General features: G+C 40.8%; 1 protein-coding gene across 3 annotated transcripts; it reads left to right on the top strand.

Annotated features, from left to right (window-relative positions):
• Window positions 1–16,147: 16,147 nt before the first annotated feature.
• On the top strand, window positions 16,148–21,758 carry LOC119908088 (chromodomain-helicase-DNA-binding protein 4-like). Of its 3 annotated transcripts, none has more exons than XM_038725832.1 (4): window positions 16,148–16,298; window positions 16,968–17,126; window positions 20,655–20,764; window positions 21,447–21,758. In XM_038725832.1, the coding sequence occupies exons 2-4, from the start codon at window positions 17,066–17,068 to the stop codon at window positions 21,741–21,743; spliced, it is 468 nt and encodes a 155-aa protein (XP_038581760.1). In that variant the 5' UTR covers window positions 16,148–16,298; window positions 16,968–17,065; the 3' UTR covers window positions 21,744–21,758. The 3 variants fall into 3 exon arrangements, with proteins under 3 accessions (XP_038581760.1, XP_038581759.1, XP_038581761.1); XM_038725831.1 differs by lacking the exon at window positions 16,148–16,298 and adding an exon at window positions 16,305–16,452; XM_038725833.1 differs by lacking the exon at window positions 16,148–16,298 and adding an exon at window positions 16,545–16,789.
• Window positions 21,759–23,380: the final 1,622 nt, after the last annotated feature.

Raw genomic sequence — 23,380 nt, forward strand, 5'->3', positions numbered from 1 at the left:
CCTTGACTTGATTTTATTTTTCTTATTTCATATTTGAGCCACTTCTTTATCATCTGCACTTTTTCTGACGTTCTTTAGTCTTAATAAAATTGCTTTGTCTTGAACAGAAATGCAAAAAAAGAAATGAAATATTTTATTATCTTGTGATTTAAAGGAAAAACAATCCTCAGATTTAACTTTTGTATTCTTTTAATAACAGATACGGGGACATTTAGCATGTATAAGAAATCCTTTCAACCTCAATGGAATGGCAACATTTTCTTAAGTGTGAATTTTCCAAATAAATTTTCCTTTTTTCCTTTTTTTGACAAACATGACTCTCTTTTAACACCTTTAAATTAAAGACTAAGATGGAGTATGACAAGAATACACATTTGTAAACGATAAAACAGAAGTAAAATTCAGCTTAAGTTATTGTCCCTTTTATTAACTGGACATATTTGTCTTTGAGCAAGGCGAAATGTAGAACACACACAGCCTTGAACATAAAATGCATAGGACATAAAAAAATATATATAAAACATAGTAGAAAATGTAAAATTTGCTCAAAAACCTCAAGCTCACAAATGTGAACTTTTACTTTTATTCAAACCTAAAGCTTGGGTAGTCAATTCATATCAGAGGCATTTTTTTGTTGAAATTCTCTTTAAATCCCGACAGCAATCAATAAATCAAATGCTCTAACACAAAAGTTAAAAAGAATCCAGTTCTGCTGAGACTATAATAAGCACGGCCAATCATTTAATTCGGTCTGAATCCTCCTTTAAGAAAGATTCAGCCATCATAAATGTTTTTTTAAATCATTTACTCTTTCAATATTTGAAAACATGATAAGGAGAAAGGTAAATAATTTGGCGCATTTAAAGGTTTTCATTTAACCAATAGCTCTTTTAGGAGCATCATAAACATGTAATTTTAACTACTGTGTTTGCATCAACTTGCATGCAACTTTAATTAATTATTACCTGGTTATAATTAACTATTTAAGTACAATTATTCCAGTAGCAGATTTCAGACTCCATACAGAGTCTGTTGTCTGCACACATGACATTTCGTGACCAGCAGTTTAATACAGTATCCTACAGTGAACACTAGGGGGAGATGTCCCACTGGTTTTGAGTGGGCCTGAGTGAATACAGTATGTAAATGACCCGGGCTCATTTTGATTGGCAGTCTAAAATGGATCCTTCAGACCAACGTGGCATGGAGGCTCTGAGCCACTCGATCCTTTGTCTGACTGAAGGCAGCAACAGAGCGTTAAAGAGACAGAAGAAACCATGAAAGGAAAACTGTTAACTATTCATTCATACTACAATCAAGTCTTTCTTCATCCCCTTTCCTCTAGGTCTTAAACCCCTTTTTCCTCATCATCCCTCTCTTCATCTTCTTTAATGTCTTTGGGTTGTGGTTTGAGGTCTTGAGGATCAGCTGAGGTCTTCACTAAAAACTTGAGTCACCTGAATTTCACAACACTTTCTAACCACATATGCTGGCATGGAGTGCTGGGAGTTATTGTCATTGTTGCAACATGTTCACTGGTGTCTTAATTGAACTTCTCCCAGTGTTGTTTGTTAATTTGAGGACATGACTGTGGACCTGGAGGTGTATTAAAACCCATCACATCGTCACATTTCAACCATCAGCCATAGTAACAAAGTGCTTTCTCATGGGGGGAGTTGTTGGGTCTAGACCTGAGATAACTTCTATTATGACTTGGCGCTATATATAAAAAAATATATATGTTGAATTGAATTAAAAGCAAATAATCTGCCAGTGTTTTTACAAGCCACTGTTTTGTCCCAACATGACAAAAGCAGTGATATAGTCCCCCCAACACAACCCCATCAAAAAAACAAAAAGAAACGCACATTTTACATTATAGTTATTCGTTAAACTATATTTTCTGTATATTTATCTTCCGGCATTGTGGTCTAAATGTTTCAACGCCTTCTCTACGCTGCCAGGTATGTAATTCTGTTGGAAAATACTGAATCCCTTTTGAGTCATTTATTTAGTTTTCTACCTAGAAACAGTCCATTTTTAGGATATAATATAACAAAAATCTAAATAATATATAAAATACCCAAATTCAATAGTAGCTGCAGCCCTCTAAATATCTCTAAGAAAAAGATCTTGAACTTGATGAAACTACCAGATGTCAGTTTATGGGGATGCAAACAGAAAAGTGTTTCAGGGTTAAAGGCTTGAACGTTTTTCCTAATAATAAAATGTGCATTTTGAGGAATAACCACAATCCAAAGGCCAACTCATGACTGTGCTTTATTTTGGTCTTTGTTTGTATTTTTCTTATTTCCAGGCTGCCATTTGATTCCATTCATTTGAATCATGGCATGAAAATCAGTTCTCAACAGACTCTGGAAACTTGGATAAGTTGTGAAATTCATCAAAGTGAAGTCTGCTCTGACTTTACACATGATACTTTTGAAGTAGAAGAAACTGTCCCCAAACCCCTACTTTACCTTTTTAATAAAATACTTGATTTTGTGTCATGTGACCAGTTGTCAAGTATCAACTAAATACATACTATATAAGATATATAATACTATTATTCCACAATGTTTCATAGGTTTATTCTTCGGGTTAGTTACATTTAAGAGTAAACAATTTATTCTAAAACATTGGATGTTATAAATTTGATGCATTGTTGTAGATCAACCAGCTACAATATTAAAATGCTGCTCTTAATGTGTCAATTATACAATAATCAAGTCAGTTAACAATATAACATTCTGAAATCTGCATAATAAATACTTGGATTTTTGATACTTTCTTAAAACATGTTTGTACTTTACTGAAGGGTTGAACTTGTGATGGAGTATTTTCATATTACTGTAGTGGTAATTTTACCTATTTATGGATCTAAAACCAAACACAGAAAAAAAGTAAAACACATGAGCAATCAACTAAATCCTGTTCCTCATATGTGAAAACGTGTAAAATCATGCGTGACTGGTGACATCTATGAAACAAATGATTTCCACATTCAACATTTAGACTTTGAACCTCAGCTGATTAAGATTTCATTTTTGCTCCTGTAGATTTTTGTTGATAAGATGAATTTCAAAACTTTTTCCATGTAGTTATTTTATGTGTTTGAAAACTAAACCAAGTCAAACCTCTTGGATATCCAAACTTAACTAATTATCAGGTAAATAACAGTTAAGTAAAAATGAAAGCTACAATAAATCAGCTGATTTTAGATAACTTTCAGTTTTACTTTGTGTGACTTGACGTGTATACGCCAACTTATTGTATTTATTTGGCAGCCATCTTGTCTTGTTGCTGATTCAGCCTCTGACACTTTGGCTGCTGTCTGTCCCAACACGCCTCGCTCTCTGCTGCTTGCTGGTTTGGCTGGTGAATATTATTGGATGTCCATCTGACCTCATTATAAGTGCGTTACCACTGGCAACCAGCTTGGAGAAGACTGAGGGAGGGGTGTTAGAACCGTTGCATCATGGGATAGAAACCTGACCTCTCTTTTTTTTTTTTTCTTCCTTTTTTTCCCTCGTCTCTCAGGGGACACACACGCTCACGAATGCACATGTGTGCACGTGCACACATGCAGCACATGCACCCGCAGCCACATGCACACACACTTAGCCTAAACAAAGAATACATTAGAGAGGAGAACCAGTATGTCGAGCCTCTTTAATCTGAGTCTGAACAACAATACAACATTTGTTTATGTCTGATTGTAAAGAAAAAAACACAACAGCAACATGTACAGACACACACACACACACACACTGGACACTACTGTTGAAGAAAACCAACACTGTGTCTGTTCACGTTCAATTAGTTTTGTAGTTTCAAGTTTGGTCAAGGTTTCAAGTTTGAAGTTGAAGGTTATTTTGTATTTAAACTATAAGGTTGGAGTGCAGAACTTTTACATACGGCAGTTCGTACAAATTAACGTCCGTTACATTTAAGCCCTCACCAAATGTGATTAAGCCTATCACCAGCAGGTAGATCTCTCTGTATTTCGCAGTATACTGAGAGTTTTTTTAATCTGGTGTCTGTGGTGACACTGCGCTGGTAACCTGTTAGTAATGAAGTGACGGGGGAAATAACCGTAGAGACTCAGTAGACTATAGCAACTAGGGGCCCATAGGTGCGTTCCACTTGACATAGTTCCAGATGAAATTTCCAACAGGGAAGTCAGACTTCCCTGTTGGAAATTTCAACTGGAACACCCCCGTTGAGTCGGGCGAAACTCCCAGAATCAACAGTAGTGAAAGCTGTAGTAATTTGCTGTTTATCACACTTCTATCTTATTTGTGTGTCGTTAAGTACAGTCCTGTCCAACTTATATCTGTAGACATGTTGCTACAGTGTTTTATATGTGCTAAAAACTGGTATTGCCAATAATGGCCAGACGCATCAATCTTGGTTTTCCGACTTATATCTGTTGTTGTACTGGAATGCGGTAAATTCAGGTGTGACTTCATTCCCAGCTCCGACCTCTGAGTTAAAACACCATATATGTCATAAGGACGTGTTGACAGTGTATTTACTCTCACTGTCAGAAGGAGAAGATTCACACTGCATGTTAAAATATTACTTTGCAGATCTACAGTATAAAACTGCCCGAACTGGCATCTGCTAGCATTTTATCTGTTTATGTTGGGTTTACATCTGTATTTTATGTCTAATGTCATATTAGTGTCCTGAGTTGTGTGTATGATGATGTGTTGAATTCATTCTGTGTCTTTCAGTTTTTCAGACGTGCGTCTTTAATTTTGCATTTCCGACTATCTACCTTTGTGTTCAGTGTGTTGTGTTTGTGTCCATTTACCGTATGGGTTACGTTGCATACAGTATTTATATTTGTGTCTGTGTCCATGTACGTTGTTTGGTGTATACTTTTGCGTTTATACAATGTATTTGTGTCCGACTCCCATCTCTGTGTTAAATTTTGTGTTCATATATGGGTCATGGTTACAGCATATAGGTTGACATGTATACCGCTATTTCATTTTGTGTGTCTGTGTTTGTGTTTTTTTGCATGTGTATATTTATGTCTACGTGTTGTCTTCACATCTTTCGCTCATATCTTTTGTGTTTGCACTCCTTTTAAATTTTTGTGTCTTTGTTCGTGTCCGTATCGTTTTACTCTGCCTCAATGTTCCTGTCGATGTAGCTCATTATTTATATGGACGTGTACTTTTATGTGTGTGTGTGTGTGTGTGTGTTTCTTGGTGTGTACATGTGGCTGCATGCACTCGTGTTTGAGTATGTGTGACTGGATGCGTACCAGTTAGCCTGTAATTTTGTGTGTCAGTGTATCTTCTCGTGTTTGTGTGTGTGTGGGAGGTGTATATATGTGGGTTTGTGGAATGTTTGTGTGTCCGCGTGTTTGCAAGAATTTTGTGTATCCTCAGAGTGTGTGTTTATTTATGTATGAAGTGAGCATTATCTGCAGCCGTATGAATGTGTGTGTGTGTGTGTTCATATATACAGTGAAACACACACAATGCCTTCATCTCTGACATAACTGGTTACCATGCATACTGTGCAACTCTGACTATTATGGGGTGTTCTTTGTTTTGTCACGATGTGCCCTGGTATGGAATGGGAGGGGGGAGGGGAACAGGGTGTGTGTCTTAGCGTGTGCGTGATTGTGTGTGTGCTTGGACGGGGGGGGGCATACGTGTGTGAGGGGGAGGTATGTGTGTGTGTGGGGGGGGGGGGGGTGCAGTGTAGCAGGGAAAAGGGTGTGTGTGTGTTTGCATGTGAGTGTCGAGCAGAGGTTTGGGTGGGGGTTGGGTGTGCGTGTTTGCGCAGACGTGTGAGCATATAATGTGCATGAGAGAGAGTGAGTGAGTGCATGCATGTGTTTTTGAGAAGGTAAGATAAAATGGCGGCTCGTGTGTGCGTGCATGAAGGCCTTTGAGGTGGAATTTCAAACTTCTCTTTTTGTACTTTTGCTCACATAATCTCTTTATTAAGTATTTATTCGACATGTGTTCTGACACATTTTACGCTTGAGAGTTTTGCTTTGTTGTCATATTTGCTTGACAAGAGGAGAGGAGATATAAATAGGAGTTAGCGGTGTAATCATGGCAACAAAAAACTTCACTGCTAAAACACCTAAAGACAATACTTCCTGTAACTTTTTCTTGGAGGTTAAAGTAATTTATTTTCTGTGCACTCCCTTGGAAGGACCATATGTGATTTAGACCATTTACTAAACAACATGAATACACTACTGCTGTCAATTTTGCAGCCCGTGCTATAGTCATAGTGATTTTTTTTTATTTATTGCTCCGTTCTTCAAGAAGCCATTGGTTTCCATTCATTTCTGTTTGGGATAAAAAGTAATTTTGCAGACTCTTGACATTTGCCAATGAACTGCAGTAATATGCAACCATATGAACGTTTGACAAAAAAAATCAAGTGTCAAGAGTGTGCTACTGGAGTTTTTTTACTGTACAGAAACCCATCGCTGCCTAATAAGTAGAAACAATACATTGGAAAATAGTTAGCGGTATTATTATGTGAATATAATTTGTCTCTTACAACAACATTGGTATGTTCTTTAAGGTTTAAGATCTGGCTCATTACATTACAGCTTTGGTCAATAAACGCTGAAAATCTTGTATGGGATTCACTACAAAATCTTTTTAACCTTGGTGTGAGGCTAAAATCCGTCCACCAAATTTAATGGACATGAAACTGCAAAGGTTCAATGAGGGAAATCTGTTCGCTCATGTTCTGCCTTTATGCCTCAAGTGATTCACATGGGAGCATTTCTTCCCTTTTCTCATGCTGGCAAAGTCCCAACATTAGCAATTCTGACATCACCATATCTGGCCAATGACCCTTGTGTTTGTGTTCATCCAGCCAGCCACTCCTATCTTAATATGAGCCTACGCTTTATGACAATGCTTCACATTAATGAATTTCTCTGCTGCTTGTGGTTCTCAATTTAAGAATCTGAATCAAGTTTCTAATAGTCTATTGCAAAGACACATCTGTCCACCAACTGAAATCACTTAGTTTTTGAGATTTTAAAACACTGCTAGTAGACAGACAAACTATAAATGTGACCGTCTTGCAGCAGCATAATGGGAAAGAAGCTGGAAATAAATTTGTCCATGATGGAATTTAAAAATGACAAACCAAAATTCTCTTTGCATGACGTCACATTATAGACTCGATGAAGTGGCAGATGAGATTAACAACCTAGACGATGCCCAGAAATCCTGTGAGTGAAGGAAAGGACATTAAATAAGACAGGACAATGTCTCTCAGGTTATATATAAAACAGTGCAGATTGGATGGGGGTAGGCAGTTGTGACAAACCAATGGAACTAACATGCAGTTTGGCTGAAATAGTGTTAAAATATAACCAAATAACATCCCTGGATGATTTGATTGAGAGAGACGGCATCATTAGACACTAGCTTCTCCCTCCGCTGCTGCACAGCGTCACTCCTCCACATCTAAAATACTTCCCATCAGCCACTCTGCCATTGATTTCTTCAGTGATCAGTATGTGTGGCTCCGTACGTCCTTGCACCATGACTTTGACATTTTGATAGTCACAGTGGCTGCACCTGGAAGATACATGCGCTTCTGGTTAAGATTATGATTTAATATCAGGTGGAATCACAACTGTAACAAACAACAGAAATATCACTCTGTTTCTCGAAAAGATAATGTGTGATGAACGACTTTTTGAAGCAAGTCAAGAGTCATGGATGGAGGACATGTCTGTCTCTGTGGCTATCCAAAGACAGTAACACGATAGCCCGAGAGGCCTCAGGAAAACATCACTGAAAATGGAGATCATAGCTCATTCCTATTACTGTCTTCACGCAACACATATTTGGAGCAGGTTATTGGAACTGTGGAGCTTTTACTCCTTTAATCTGGATATATGAGAATGATCTCATTAAAACAAAACCTTAAAATACAGATCTGAGGCTTTCTCCAAAGCAAAGACCTTGTTTAAAATGCCATGCTCTCTAAATACAGGTGCAGTTGTACCTAAAGTTGTGGGCACATTTGTTTCCAAACAGTAACCTACTTGTAATCAGGGCCGTAGCCAAGATTTTGGAAGCATTCGCAATGAAGAATTTGACATAAACAACAAGTTCTGGATCAGTTGGCTACAACAGCAACAGCTCTTGAGACTGCATCCCTACAGATGTATTTCCTGTTCCATGTTAGATATCAGAAATAATAGCAGTCCTTTTATTTTTGTCCCTGGCAAACAAGCAATTCCACAGCACGCACATGCCACATTTATAACTAAAAGGTTCACCTAAATTATAAAACATGCAATAAACATGCCTGCAGTAACAGCAGATGATTATTTATTTAAAGTTATACATGCAGTGCCACATGTAACTTTCATGTGTGAACTTAATAACCCCTCAACACAGCCCTGTTTGTGACCATAAATGCAATAGATAAAAAATATAATGTGAAACCAAATGCCTCCCTAACTGCGTTGCTGGCCTGAATAGCCAGCTGCAGCTCCTTCAACTGTATTGTCAATGACAAAAGCAGTGATATATGTAGTTATTAGCATATTGAATGATGAAAGCAAAATCTGATCACAATTGGACACTGGATACACATTTGAGTGTGTGAACCCGTAGTCTGTCTCAGTGTGTGCGTGTGTATAGACGCTGTCTTGGTACAACACACAGTCTGAACATGGCCAAACATGAGCGTGGTTCGATAGATGTAAGAGCATTGATTCAAACCAACTACTGCTACAATGCCCACACACAAGGACTCATTAGTATAAGCAGGTTTCAGAGCTTTATTTTAGCCACCTAAAAGAAGGCCTACCGGAAAAAAATCAATATTAGTTCAAGTGTATGCTATATTTAGAATATGTTCAGTGCTTACCTTGCTCTCAGACATCTATTTCCTTTATACAGTGCACAGCTAAGTTGTGTAAGAATAGTGAAGTTCTACAGTTTAGAAAATGTAGTTCCAAAAGAAATAGCTGTCCGACAGCCAAGCAAAGCGCTGAAAATACTAAGCACATAGCGTATACTTTTGATTTTAAAATTAATTTGATTTTACAATGCAAACACAGTATCAATGGTGCTGCAACAACATTCTCTACCATAGCACTGACATTACCACTTTCGGGCTCAAATGCATCTTCTCATGGCTTTTAAACATAAAAAACTACAATCATACAAATGGATTGCACTGTTGTATCCAGCAATTCTGGGGGTTTCTAATGCTTGAAGGGGGTTCCCTACACAAGTGCACAAAGTTGGATAAGGTGAGTGTTTTAAGCAGTTCAACCAACAACCTTCTCAAATGATCTCAATAGAAGGATCTTTAGAAGCTGGAAAAGTTGCAAATATCCAGTATTTCGCAAGAATAAAGCGTTCCAATAGATAAAAGTCAAACATGAACATAAGTTTCGTCACAGAATTTTTGTCTTTCCTGTCCCCTTAATCATCTTGACCTCTCAGGTTTATCATGGGACCTCTTGGGGGGGTCATTACTAATCCTATATCGACGCCTCTACTGACCTTATTAATGTAATCTGGTGTCTGGTTTGATTTTGTATTAACCACGCCACAGAAAATACCAGATGAACTCTCCCCTTCTGTGTCTCAGAGCGCATAAACAGGCTGTATCTCATATCTATTTGTATCTGTGATGATCTGTACTACTGTGTGGTTGTGGGAGAGAGAGACAAAGAGAGAGAGAGAGAGAGAGAAAGGAACCCTGGGTTGACGAAGTGCGATGAAGACGTCACAGATAGGAAGGCTGGGTATTTTGAGCCTCTTTAAGTGGCTGCTGTTTGGAGAGGCATACTGTACTTCAGGAACCTATAAGACAGGAAATGATGATGGCGGAGGGGAGGAAGAGGGAGGAGGGGGTACTGAGCGAGAGAGAGGCGGCGAATTAGCAGTGTGATTATTATGGAGTGGCAAGCCAAGCACTGAAGAAAAGAGGTGGTGGGGTTGGGGGGCAGGCAAATGCATATTATGGGATGTCTATGTTGTCAGGCGGGGGGAGGGGCACAGGCGGTGAAGTAAGGGGTGGGGTGTGGGGGTGTGGGGGTGGGGGGTATTATGATCTGGCCTAGGCCTGTTTTTGTGTGCGGTGGCTCCCCCCTCCCTCCCCCAGTCCATGTGAGCTTTGTGTGTGTGTGTGTGTGTGTGTGCGCGTGCATTGACATCACCGCCCGACGTGCACAGACTATGATGTATGTCAGGGAAATAGTATCTATCTTCAGGTGCAGAGTGACTCACATACAAGAAGGTAGCGAGACCCGAGAGACGAGGCAGCACAAAGACACAGAGGCAGAGTGGCAGCTGGGAATTCATCAAAAAACTTCACTGGCAAACTATCTGAATAGCACAGTGAGCACAATGCTCTCCCTGTCCCCCGTAATGTAAATTATTGAGGCAGCGATGGAGCCATGAACGTGTTTATGTGCAGTGGTTTTCCTTGTTTACTGCACAAACTACTGTAGATCCTTTGCAGCTTCCTTTTTATTCATATAAAAAAATGTCAGCTTCTCTCAAAATTCAGCATGTTCACTGCAGTTGAACCAATTTAGATACACATTTGGGAGTTTTTACGTAACCTGATATGGAAGCTTGATCAGTATCAATTCAACGCTACACAGAAAATGTGTGACAAATCATTTTTAAAGACCTTGTCACAACTGGATTTTGGCTTTCGGCCCGGCTGGCTGCTCTTTCCACGCTGCACTGGGACCAGTCAGATTGTTATTAGGAGGACAAGGGTTCTCTAGCCATGGCAGAAAAATATTACAACACTGGTGAATCGGATAATTTCCATCTCTGTGCACTTAATAAACAAATGCGCAGAGAGCCAATCTGCAGATATTCAGTCTATAATTATATAAAACAGAGAAAACCAGTAAATCCACACATTTGACAAGCTGGATGAGTAAATACTTATAGCACTTTAAATCACACTACAGTGTGGCTTTATGAAGGGCAATGCCTGTCTTTTGGTCAGTTCATCACAGAGGATTAATCTTAAAGGATAATTTTGGTATTTTTAAACCTGGACCCTATTTTCACATACAGTCTCTTGGTGTTTGAAATGACTAGTAGGTACACTTTTAGAATCAGTGCAGTAGATGGCTTCAGGCGGTAGCTGAGAACCGGCTGCAGTGGCTGCAACGTACTCCTTTGGGGCAATTGTTCATGTCAAAATTACGTCCAGAAAAAAGTGCTTATTTTTTGACATCGACAGGCTCAGATTGTTATACCGGGTGTCCCTAAATACAGCCTCATGGAGCCACTAGCATGGCTTTAAACTCTTAAGTCAGGAACATAGAGTGTCTAAAAGAAGTGGACCCATTGGTCTGTGAACTACTGTTGAAACCTCGAGTTTGGCAGTTTGGCCACAGCCGTGTTGATTTGTTACAGCCAGCAGCACCAGATTTGACCATATTTGGATGAGATGTTAGGCGCTAGCTAAAAGAATGTTTTAAAACAAAATGTAATTTCTGACAGCTGAACAGCTGACTCCCAATAAGCTTTTTCAACAGTGCTGGCTAAATTCCCACAGTGCAGTGGACACAAGTTGCGTCTGTCCTGATTGACAGGTCGCCATTGTATGCTTTATTGTCTATTTTCCTCTAAATGGGACCATAATTAACTAAATGACCATCATGCTGTGTTGAAGACTTGAAACTAACAATTGAGATCATAAACTCATTAGGAAAGTGACTTTAGTAACTAGAGGAGTCGAGCTTCAGTCGTGAGAGCCAGAGGTTGCCACTTGGTCGGGGAGGCCCTGTATGGAGTACGTGAATTGGTCCACGACACCATATTAATTTACATTTATTCATTTAGCTGACGCTTTTATCCGAAGAGACTTACAATTGCTATACATGTCAGAGGTCACACACCTCTGGACTAGGGGTTAAGTGTCAGGGACACAATGGTGGATGTCTCAGTGGGAATCGAACCCAGGTCTCCCACGCAAAGGCAAACATCTTATCTATGCGCCACCACCACCCCTGCAGTGGCTTGCCTGAACAATCAATGATCCAGCTGCTGTGCAGAAGATTGGTCAGACTCCTGTATGCAATTTGAGCAGTTTCTCTTTCTCTCTTTTTGTCAAGGTTGTTAAGAATGCTTTTGTCTTGTTTAAACAAACTTTATAGAAATTGTCACTGGGCAGAACTGACAATTGACGGTCATGCAAAAAGGCAGATACGATTAGGATGAATAAAAATGAACAGTTTCAGCATTACCCCGCGACCCTGTACACAGGATAAGCGGTTGACGATGGATGGATGGAGTTTCAGCATTATTGCTTGATACATCACTTCAACGATTAAGCAATTATCAAAATTGTGTATTAGTTTTCCCTCAATTGACTAACTGTTTTAGCACTATTCATAATATCCAAAGTGAGAGTGGAAAGATGACACAGTTAGAAAAGATGACACTAATAGGAATGATGACAGGGGATGAAAAGGTCACAGGAAAGATTTGAACTCCACAGCATCACCAGCGCATCTGAGCCGTCTGGGACAGCAACCCCGATGTACCAATCTTTTTTTTGTTCTCTCCATCTGTCAGCTGCTATGTGTTATCTCACGTGGCAGACATGGTCTGATCAAATCCATTTGCACTTTGTTATGTGGTGCAGCTTCATAGCAAGTACTGCAGGGCAGGATAGGTGGAGCGGAGGTGGTGTCTCGGGGGGAGGGGGGGGAACAGCCAAGAAGTATTATGGTATGCATTTTGACTTATATGATAATCTGACCCCGCCTGTAACCCTCCTCCGCCACCACCACCCCTCTGCTAATCTCCATGGCGACCAGCAGCACAGGAGCACTATTATGGTCTGTACCCCACCTCCCCTCCCCTCCCCTCCACCTCCTCCTTTTTCCTTTTTGCCTCAGAAATGATATTATTATCATTATGTGATATGCAATTCTACGAATGTGGTGGGGTGGGAGGGGCGTTGAGAGCCGTGCACGAGGTTTCTATGACAACTGCCCCCAGTATCCTTCTGATTGGTGATTATGGGATGTTTACCCCCCCCCCCCCCCACCACCTCCCCAAATGCACACGAACACTGTGTCCATAGTCAAGGAAAGGCGAAGCATGGGGGAGGGGGGAAGAGATGCAAACCAAGGGAGAGAGAAAGGGGAAGACAGAGAAGTTGTTTTTTAAGTCGTTCTTTGTGTCGGCCGGCGTGAGAGGGATACAGCGACGGAAGCTGCTCTCAGCGGCGGGACAAAGAAAAGGCCAGAAGAGAAAGAAAGAGATAGAGTCCTTATAAAAGGTGTGCTGAGTCAGGGCAGACTGGAGATCCACTGTAAGAAAAGGCCAGAGGGAGAGAGGCCTTTAGCAAGAAAGAGGATATGGTGGCAGCTTGAAGCGGGTTAAAAGCTAAAATGTCACTGCAACAATACGCTGGCATGAATAATTTGTATGTGGATTCAGAAATAGATTAAACCAATCTCATATTGGTACTTATTTCCCAATTTACACAATGACGTTCGTGCACATTGCAATATAATCTGTTAGTGGTCACTGCTGTGCGAGAACTGCATTCGTAATGAGTGAATAATGCACACTCACCTTGGAAAACCAGCTTTTGTCTTTGCTTGATTGCAAGTTTCCCTCTAAAATTCTCCTTTATATTCTACAAAATACATTATATGGTCAAAAGCATGTGGACACCCATGTGTGGACAGTATGACAGGGGTCGTTTGGGCCGGGCGACTTGATAATAATGGTCAGAAATCTTAAAGCTACAGCTTAAAATTATGTTTTAGGCAGCTGTGTGATTTCAACTTTGTGGCACCAGTTTGGGGAAAGGTCTGTTCCTGTTTCATAATGTTACAGAGCCCTGACCTCAACCACATCCAACACTTTTCAGATGAACTGGAACACCACACTAAGCCAGGCCTCATCACCCAGCATCAGTGGCCGACTTCACTAATAAGGCCGTGTTCATCACATACACTGGGGCTCCATCAAAAACCAAAACAGAAAGATATCTAACGTGAACCAGTGAACTCATCTTTGCAAAGTCATCTGAAAACACACTGTTCCGACCAATCAAATCTAAATATATATGTCTGTGTGTGTGTGTGTGTATATATATATATATATATATATATATATATATATATGAGGGCAGGTTTGAATAACAAAAACACCTCTCTGTATGATGCAACAAGGTCCAACAGCACCACAAACTCCAGCCTCCAAAATGATCATAAAGCATACTTGCCAACCTTCCCAATTTGTACCAGGAGACTCCCGTTTTTCATCGCCCTCTCCCGATTTTCCTCGCGGGGTCACAATTCTCCGGTATTATGCCGATTTATGAGAAATGCTCGCAGCTTTTTTCCCCCCTTTTCGTTCTCACAACCTGTTTCTGGTGCTGTATATGGAGAGCTGCTCGCGCCTCGTCCTCCTCAGTGAGACTCGGAGAGAGAGAAATACTCAAGCAAATGTCAATTTCAAATTACCGTTTCTTATGGACATTTTTTAAGGACATGTGGGTGCATTTTGTAAAATCCGCCAAGTTTATTTTTTTCCGATGGGAACACTATAAGGTGAATATTAGTTTATGACAGAGAGTCATGCAAGTTCGCAGAAGGATGGTTTAATCTGTGTTCTTTTAGGACTGCATTAGTTTTATCTAGGTGTACCTAATAAACTGGCAACTTGAAGTACTGTATATTGAAAGTACCTTAAATATAAATCAAAAATTTACTGAAAGATGTACTGATGTATTACTGTCTCTGTGGGGTCAAATTGTTGTCTGTGGAAATGGTTTGGACTCAGCGTGCAGAAGTTATTCCAGCACACTGACAGCACCCACATGTGGCGTGCACTCCTTCTAATGTAATGTTCAAGTGTCCGCGTACTTTTTGCTATACCGTGCACGCTGGCTGGGGAAAACAGCTGTTGAATTTGGGCTTTTTTTTTGTTGTTGCAGACTTTGCAGGTGACTCGAGCAGCATCGGGAGAGCAGATTTGTCCCGCAGTGATACAATAACAATGCGTTACTCATTCCGACGCTTCACAGGCCTCCAAATTACAGAATTTCCCATTAGCTGATTTCCCACGTGGTAAAATGTCATTTAGAAGCATCTCCGCCACACTAAACACAAGCAGTTCTGTATTTTGCCCCGTAGTGTAAATCTACTGCAGACAGCGAATGGTGGGAAAAAACTGTCTAGGACCCAGACGATTTTCCCACCATTGACTGCAATGCATTTCCAGGCAGCCTGTGGAGCAAACCAGTGTGTGTGTGTGTGTGTGCAGACAGCTTAACTCAGCTGTTGGCTTGGCTCTGGTACTTCTGGGCTCCCTGTTTCTTGTTTTGAGGGGAGGAGGCTAAAAGCAGCAGACTTGAAGAAGGTTTTGACTGCAGTTTGACCTCTGTGACCTCCTCCCTGCAGGGCCGTGCATGTAAGGCTCACTTTTTAACCTCAACACTGACCTCCTCGCGAGACTTTTACTCCCAAAGTTAACCATCTTGGGCTCCATCGTGTGTGGGTGAACAGATTGCTTTGATGGTGAGTCATGTATATAAAACAAGCCTTTTTATTTTCAGCTCATAATGCTGTCATAAGTGTGAGGGGTGACAGCGGGGTCAACCCGGCGTCACCCCCTCTTTCGCTGACCCTAATGGTGGTTTTGATCAGCCTTGCATTGCGTCTACATCCTGTGAGTTCTTCAGCAGCCAGCCTTAATATACAGTACTGTGCCTGCGCATACATGCAAACATGCACACTCAAGTTAAGCAGTCATGTGGCATACACAGTTGCCATGTGACGGCTTTTCCTTTTTTCACCCCCCACCTCCCTCCCTCCTTTCTCCTATCTCTCTTTTTTTGGAGTTATGCTCATTGAGGGATGTCAGTGACTGCGCTCATTACTATTATGGGATGCCGCATGGGGGTGGGAGGGGTGGTGGTGGTGGTGGTGGTGGTGGTGGTGTGGAGGGGGGGGGGGGTGAGCGTCTCCATGGTAACCCTGGTTGCTAAGGGAGGGGGGGCATGGAGGAATGGGGAAGAGGCTGTAGGAGAGGGAGGGGTGAGTTGACTATTATGGTCTGTACGTTGCAAGGTAACTATGCAGAGTGGGGGAGGGGTGATAGAAGTGTGTGTGTGTGTGTATGTGTATGTGTGGATGAGAGGGGGATATTATGGGATGCCTGCCCCCTGATCTCTTTGTGTGTGTGTGCGCGCGCGGGGTGTGTGGTAGTGTGCGAGGGAGAGAAAGAAGAGAGGAGACAGCGTCGTGCGCACACGCTGCCACAAAACACGTAAATATATTTAAATTGTATGAAGACCGTTACCATAACAAAAAAACAACAACAAAAAGAGGAGCTCACAGGTTATTGATTGATTGACAAAGTGAGCGTGGAGTTACTGTGCTTAATTTTTTATTTTTTTTTGGGAAGCTGTGTGAATCAAGTTGTGAGTATCTTTTTTTGGTTTTATTGTTTGTTAAATGCTACTTGAGTCCAGGGTATAACAAGATGCTCTGGGTGGGACACACACGGATATATTTTATGATTTAGACCTCAGTGGGTGAGCGGTTTCTTTTTACTTCGTCTCAAATCTGAACCGGTCAAGCTCGGCTAGCACGCATGCTAATGGCACGGAAACTATCGATAGTGGCAAGATGGCATGTCAGCTCAACGCAGAGATGGAGTGAGTGAAGGTGCTAATCTTTGCGAGCCGTCCAACTTAATACCCAGATAAAGTTAGATTTATTATCCAAGAAGATAAATAAAAAAAAGTCCATGCGGCGGTGAGTGTTTATGTTGCTCTGTGTTTTACCGGGTGTTGTGTTTGGAATGCTCTTTGCTGCTAAATATTCACTTCCGTTTTCTTTCTTTTTTTTTGTTCTTATTCCCCTTGTCGAAAACCTGGCCGGCTGCCCTTCTCCTTAACTGCACAACACACACCACGACTTGGACCGACTCAAGACTGGGTCAGAAATCTGGATTACCACCGCAAACAAAGAACTTGATTTAGTTAGCTAAACTGTTAGCTAACTAAATAGAAAGTTTTTCTGCTGTCCGCTATGTCTGGAAGCGAGGATGACAGAGATGATTACGGAGCCCCCGATGACCGGTTACTGCACGGTAAGACAAGTCTCGTTTGTTAGCTGAAATTGCTAATGTTCACACTACTTGTTTAGGCTAGCATGAGCAGTTGTTTTTTGACATTCATATCAATCATGTTGCGTTAGCATAGCGCTCGCTAACCAAATGCTGCTAACTACCGGGAAGCTAATGTTAGCGGCAACATTAACAAACTCGCTCATTTTGCTGTTTAACACAGTTTTGTTTTTAAAAAAAACATCACTCTTGTTTTACCCCCAACCACAAATGGCTGATAGCTGCATTGTCGTGAAGTAACACTGACTGACCGGCATGTTCCCGGGGCCTAATGTTAGCCACCGCTACCGGTATTTTTCTTTTTTTTTTCTTTTACGTGTCGATGACAAGATGGAGGCAGCCAGTTAGCTTGGAAGCTGGCGGATGACGTTCCGCAGCTTTCCCCTCCTCATGGCCGGCGCCTTCGCTTTCAGTGTCGGGGGGGGGTAAAATTAAAGTAGTATTGTATAGTAAAGTAGCATATTTTCCAAAAGCAGGTTATCTTCTTAAATACGTAGCTCTTAGTGTGGCAGAAGATCACACTGTTTACAGTTTGTATTATTCCGACGAGCACGCCCGGCGTCCACGGTGGACCCTTTGAGAACAAATAGTTCTGCAAGTTCGGTTTTAGTGCTAAAAAGGGGGGATCCACGTGTACTTGATCGGTGGCAGTGTTTTATGGACTCTTCCTATACATGTGCACTGATAAGAGCTCAATTGTTCATTTAAAACCAAATCAGACACAATATAGTATGTGAAAAATGGGTAATTCTACAATAAGGTAGATAATGACAAGCAGATTTAAAAAACAAACAAACAAACAAAAAGGAGATTTAGGACATCAGAGGTGTAGAGGAAGGAAGTAAGTTACAAACTATTCAAGTGGGAAAAGGGGCATCCCTATGTACTTAATTAATGTGAAGTGATTGGCAACTGCTGTGTTAATTACTATGCAGGTTTGATTCTGGATGTCGCTCTTAAAGTACCACACAAGTGCTGAGAAAATACATGCAACCATACCAAACACATTTATTGTGACCGTTGTTGATGCTATATTTGTGGTCTATTGTGGGTTGTTTTTTTTTGTTTTTTTTCCTTGTAGCTCCACGCAGCCATGTCCTGTTCATTGCTGAAAGTCAGTATGCAAACTCTTGAACGTGCAGTTTTGTCAGTGTAAATGTGGTTAAGCACAGGTTGAATTGAAAGGTCTTCACTGCATTTACCCCTATAGTGATAATGTCACTTTGTCAAAAAGAAATCCTGTTTGATTACAGCACCTGTGCATGTTTTCAGGGCCTACAGATAGATTTTCATATAAAAATGAATGGGCACCAATATGTTTCCTGGGCTGGGGGGGGAGTACATTCAAATTTCCAATACATGCAATATCACTGCTATGGTGGCATAAATCCGATGAGCATGCGCGGTGCCCATGGTGGACCCGTTGAGAACAAATAGCTCTCTACAAGTTCGCTTAAAGTGCTAAAAACCAAATGATGTGGACAATCTTTTTCAAATATAAATGCACGTTATCTTTCATTTGAACTTTTTAATTGGAAGTAGATGCGATTAAAGGATTGTCTGTGTTTATCTGTTATCTTGTGATACCAGACACTTCAACTGGAAATACATATGGATCATTATTCTATTGTCAGTTGTCAGAAAATAATGAGCAGTTTTCCAGATTCCAAGTCTATCCATCTTCAGTTGTTTTGTCCAGCAAACGGTATAAAAGCCAAGTATATAGTTTTTTGCAATGATGCAAAACTTCACATTGGAAAAGCTGTAACAAGAAAATGATTGTTTGTGCTTGAGGATACGTAAATAATTAATGGATTATTAAAATAGTTGCGGTTTAATTTTTGTTCATATTGAATTGGTTCAGGTCTAGCTACACGTTGTCAAAGGTAAATCTGTTGCATCTTAAATCAGGTTTGCATAATCATAAGTACTAATCATTAAAGCTGAGGTAGGCATTTCATATCAGGAGAGTGTTCTGTTTGAAATTCTCTTTACATCCTGACTGTAATACATTAATCAAATGCTCTGATACAGAAAGGGGGGGGGGGGGGAGATCAGGTATCTGTGGCTGTTGCAGGACTGTAATACACACGGCCAATGATTGGTTAGAAATGAATGGCTGGCTTACATACCTGCCTTCCTGCCTGTGCGTACTCACATAGCATGAATATTTGTTGAATTCTTTTCGGGTTAGATACTTTCAAAATCAAGCTGTCTCTTGCTAGTTCTTCAGAGTTGAGCATTTTTCTTTTGTAGGTTTGTTAATGGTACTTTTTGCACAGCTGAGAATGAAGGCCTGTCTGTAGCTCTGCTGCTTTGCTGTCAGGTTTCATGTCAAGTCCGCAGGAACTCTGCTCTCAAGCAGGTGAATTCGCAGGGCACACAAGGTCAAGTCGCAAATACCCGTTTTTGTGACGTTAAACTATCAATCTCAATGTGAACTCTGGATTTTTAACATAAATTTTTTAAATTTACAGTGCGCTCATCCCCACACATACACACAGCTTAGTCTCCTTTATATGACCTGAAATGCTCATCAGATTAAAGCTTCTTCCGTGCCAGGTGCATCTTAATGGCAGTTTGCCATTTACTTTTTACCACAGTCTATTACATTAATAGGCTCTGAGAGCCATACCACTTCACTTTGGAGCTGCAGAGGCAGTGCCAAACTCTGGACTGAGGCCCTCTCTGTCGTAAGGCTGCAGGAGTCTGTGGTAAATCATAATGACTAATCAGTTAGTAAATTACAACTTTACCACTGGAGCAAAACTGATTTGAATCACCCCCCCGAAGGGCAACTTGTAAAATGGGCTAGTAACCCAAACCACTAGCTTATACTCTTCTGGTCCTAGTTATCAGGACTCATGTTGGTTTTTATTCTAGCCATCTAATCATGGACCACTTTCATATAATTTGACACCAGGTGAATGTGGTTGCAGCCTGGCAGGAGATAGGAGGGTGGAAAGAGGGAGTTCCCAACTTGTGTTGAAAACCAAAAAAAAAACAACAGTTGGTTGGTCACTGTAAAGGGAAAATGTTGCATCTTGACGGTGATAATTTAAATACAAATAACCCCTATCAATTCATCCTTTTCATATTCAATGATGCTCCGAAGATTGATGACAGTCTGTGAAAACAATCCAGCCATAATGGCATGCTATTAGTTGTGTACATTTTGTCAACAATACCACACAAAAAGTCTAAATAAGCAAACGTGGAATCACAGGTTTTTAAAAAAAAAAATAAGTGAAGCTGCTCGATAACAGTCGGGTGTTTACCTGCCGGTTTGGCTGAATTCAGTAAACAAGCTAAACCACAGCCAAAATTTACCAGCATGTCCTTTGTGTTTTGTTTACAGCCTGATACACAGCTGTCTGCTGATGCGCTGGCTATCTTCATAGCTGTGGGCCGTGTGATAACATCATTGAATACTGACACACAGTCGCTCCTCTGTATGTCTTAACCGTGTCTCTGCTGGCCTGATTTTTGTAGATGACGAGGAAGAGGAGATCTCGGAGAGCGAGACTCCGAAGGTGAAGAAGAAGAAGAAGGCCAAGAAGAGTCGAGAGAGCAAGGGCAGCAAGAGGCGGTCACGCAGAGAGGTAAGTAGTGTGTGAGTGTGGTCACTTTATGTAGTTGCACCCTAAAAGTAAGAAAAATATCAAAATAACTTTTTATCCCATGTCCAGATCTGTTAAATGCAAACTAGAAACAAAAGAGCCAGACACTATTAGTTGAGCTTCACACACAATAAAATGCATGACTGTCTGCATACTTAGATAATCTTTTCATGTAGTCAAAACAGCCAACAAAGTCAAATTTGCCGGGAAGTAGTTATGACTGTAAAGTACTTGATTCTTTGCTAAGTGAAAAACCTGCTACAGTTATTTTCTTCCCTTCATATGGAAGAATTTAGTGGACAAAACTTTTTACTTGATATTTTGTTTATAAGACAGACTCCAGATTGTGTATATGATGTGTGTTTTTTCAGCACTTACACACCTCAAACCTGTCTAATGCGTTCTGTTTAAAATAGTAGAGAATGAAGGTCACGGGGTCAATTACAACTATTATCTTGTGTGATTAAGAAATCTAACACTGCTAGGTACATATGGGGAGTTGATACTTTCATTTTATATTTGAAGTTGACTTCCTCTTTTCATGCTCTTGTAGAAGACTTTAGTCAAATTCCAGCAAGAAATCTGTTTCCGTGTCCCGTAGCCATTAGTCTTAAACATTATGGTTTCAGTTTGCTGACTTCTGTCTTTGCTGTTCTTGTTCCAGGAGCTTCCTATCAGCTCCCCAGAGCCCATGGACGTGGGCGGGGTGGAGGAGGCGGAAGACGGCGTGACTGCCCAGCGCTCTGACAGCGAGGGTAGCGACTACACTCCTGGACGCAAAAAGAAGAAGAGAGCCAGCAGCGGCAAAGAAAAGAAGAGGAGCAGTGGTGGGGCCGAAAGGAGCGCCTCCAAGAAGAAAGACCCGGAGCCCGAGGAAGATGATGATGATGATGACGACGACGGCTCGGTGAGGAGTAGTTTTAGTGAAGTTTCTTACACATGTGCACTGATAAAAGCTTAGTTGTTAATTAAAAAAGGGTTGAAAACCCTCTGACACAAAGTCTTCTCCTAATGCCAGAAAACTTGCGGATTGTAATGTTTTGAGTACTTCGACTTTGAACAAGGTTTCCTGCATAATTATGTGGAATCTAATTAAAATGAAAAATTGCAGTCTGTTCAAGCTGCGCCCCCCCCCCCCCCCCCCCCCCCCATAGCATGTATAATATTGATCAATTCTACAATAAAAGCTGAATCAATCAAATGAATCATGTTAGATGGCCGACTATGATGAGCAGATTTAAATTTTAAAAAATAAAAAAACAGAGATGTAGAGGAAGGAAGTACGAACCGTTCAAGTGGGAAAGGGGCATCCCTGTGTACTTAATTATTAAGTGATTGGCAACTGTTTTTAATTACTGCACAGGTTTGATTATGTGTGTGTATGTAGGAATAATCTTGGATGTCGCTCTTAAAGGACTAAACACATTTTTGGTGACTATTCTGGATACTATACAATTTTGGTCTTTTTCGTATTGTTCCACGCAGCCATTTGTTCCTGTTCATTGCTGAAAGTCAGTCTGATGACTCTTAAACTTGCATTCATTTTTGTCAATGTAAATGTGGTTAAGCACAGGTTGAATTGAAAGGTCTCCACTGCATTACCATATATTGATTAATGTCACTTTCACGCAAAGGAAACCAGCTGGATTACAGCACCTGTGCATGTTTTCAGGGCCTGCAGATAGATTTTCATGTAGAAATGAATGGGCACCAATATGTTTCCTGGACTGGGGAAAAATTTCTAAAACACAGGAACACAATTTGCAAAATGATAGTGATGTATATGGTGTTGTAATTAATGGGCTAAAAACATGCGAAACCACTATGGTGGTATGAAACTGTGGCCTGACACTAATGCAGCTGGGGAGGGGGGGGTAGAGTACGTTTACCTTTTTAGGCTTTTGGGGGGTGAAAATGTTAAGCTAAATCTTTGGTGTGGTCTAATTTCTAACAACCAAATGTCTGTCTTTGTTGAGATGTAATTCATTGCTCCATGACGAGCACCTATTGGCTGTGTACCTGTAATGGAGTCGGTCATGGTTTGACAAACAGAGATGTGTGAAGAGAGATGGTTAAACAAAGAGCTGTGTCTGGTGGACTCAAAGCTCAGCAGCCAATAGGGGGCCTTGTAGTTAATGACACTTATGCAAGGGGTGGCGTGGGGTGTGTAAGTGTGTGTGTGTGTGTGTCTGGGGCGGGTGTGTAAGGCATATATGCTGTTACCATGGTAACCCTGCCTAGCACCGCTCTGCGCTGACCCTTTTTTCTTTTTGGTTAGATAAACACATTTTAATTCATTGGCAGAGCCGCCCTCAATCCAGTCTTCTTCTGTAAGACGACGAAATGGGAAGCAGCTTAGGTGAAAGGAAGGTGGCCTGTGGCTTAAAAAAAAAATCACTGCTCACCTGCTCGGGGCCTTTTTGAACTTTTTGGGGAAAAAGATCCAATCTGCAAGAAAAGGTTTTTTTTTTTTTATTGGCCGAGATATTTACTGGTAGTACACAATTTAGATTAGCAACTAACACAAATTGTCAACATCTATTTTGATGATTTGGTTGATTGATTTTTAAGTAATTTTTCCAGCAAAGATGCTTTTGT

Source organism: Micropterus salmoides, unplaced genomic scaffold (genome assembly GCF_014851395.1).
Source record: "Micropterus salmoides isolate LMB-PRFRI ecotype aquatic unplaced genomic scaffold, ASM1485139v1 Ms_hic_scaffold_17, whole genome shotgun sequence".
In the NCBI taxonomy this organism is placed as follows: Eukaryota; Metazoa; Chordata; class Actinopteri; order Centrarchiformes; family Centrarchidae; genus Micropterus; species Micropterus salmoides.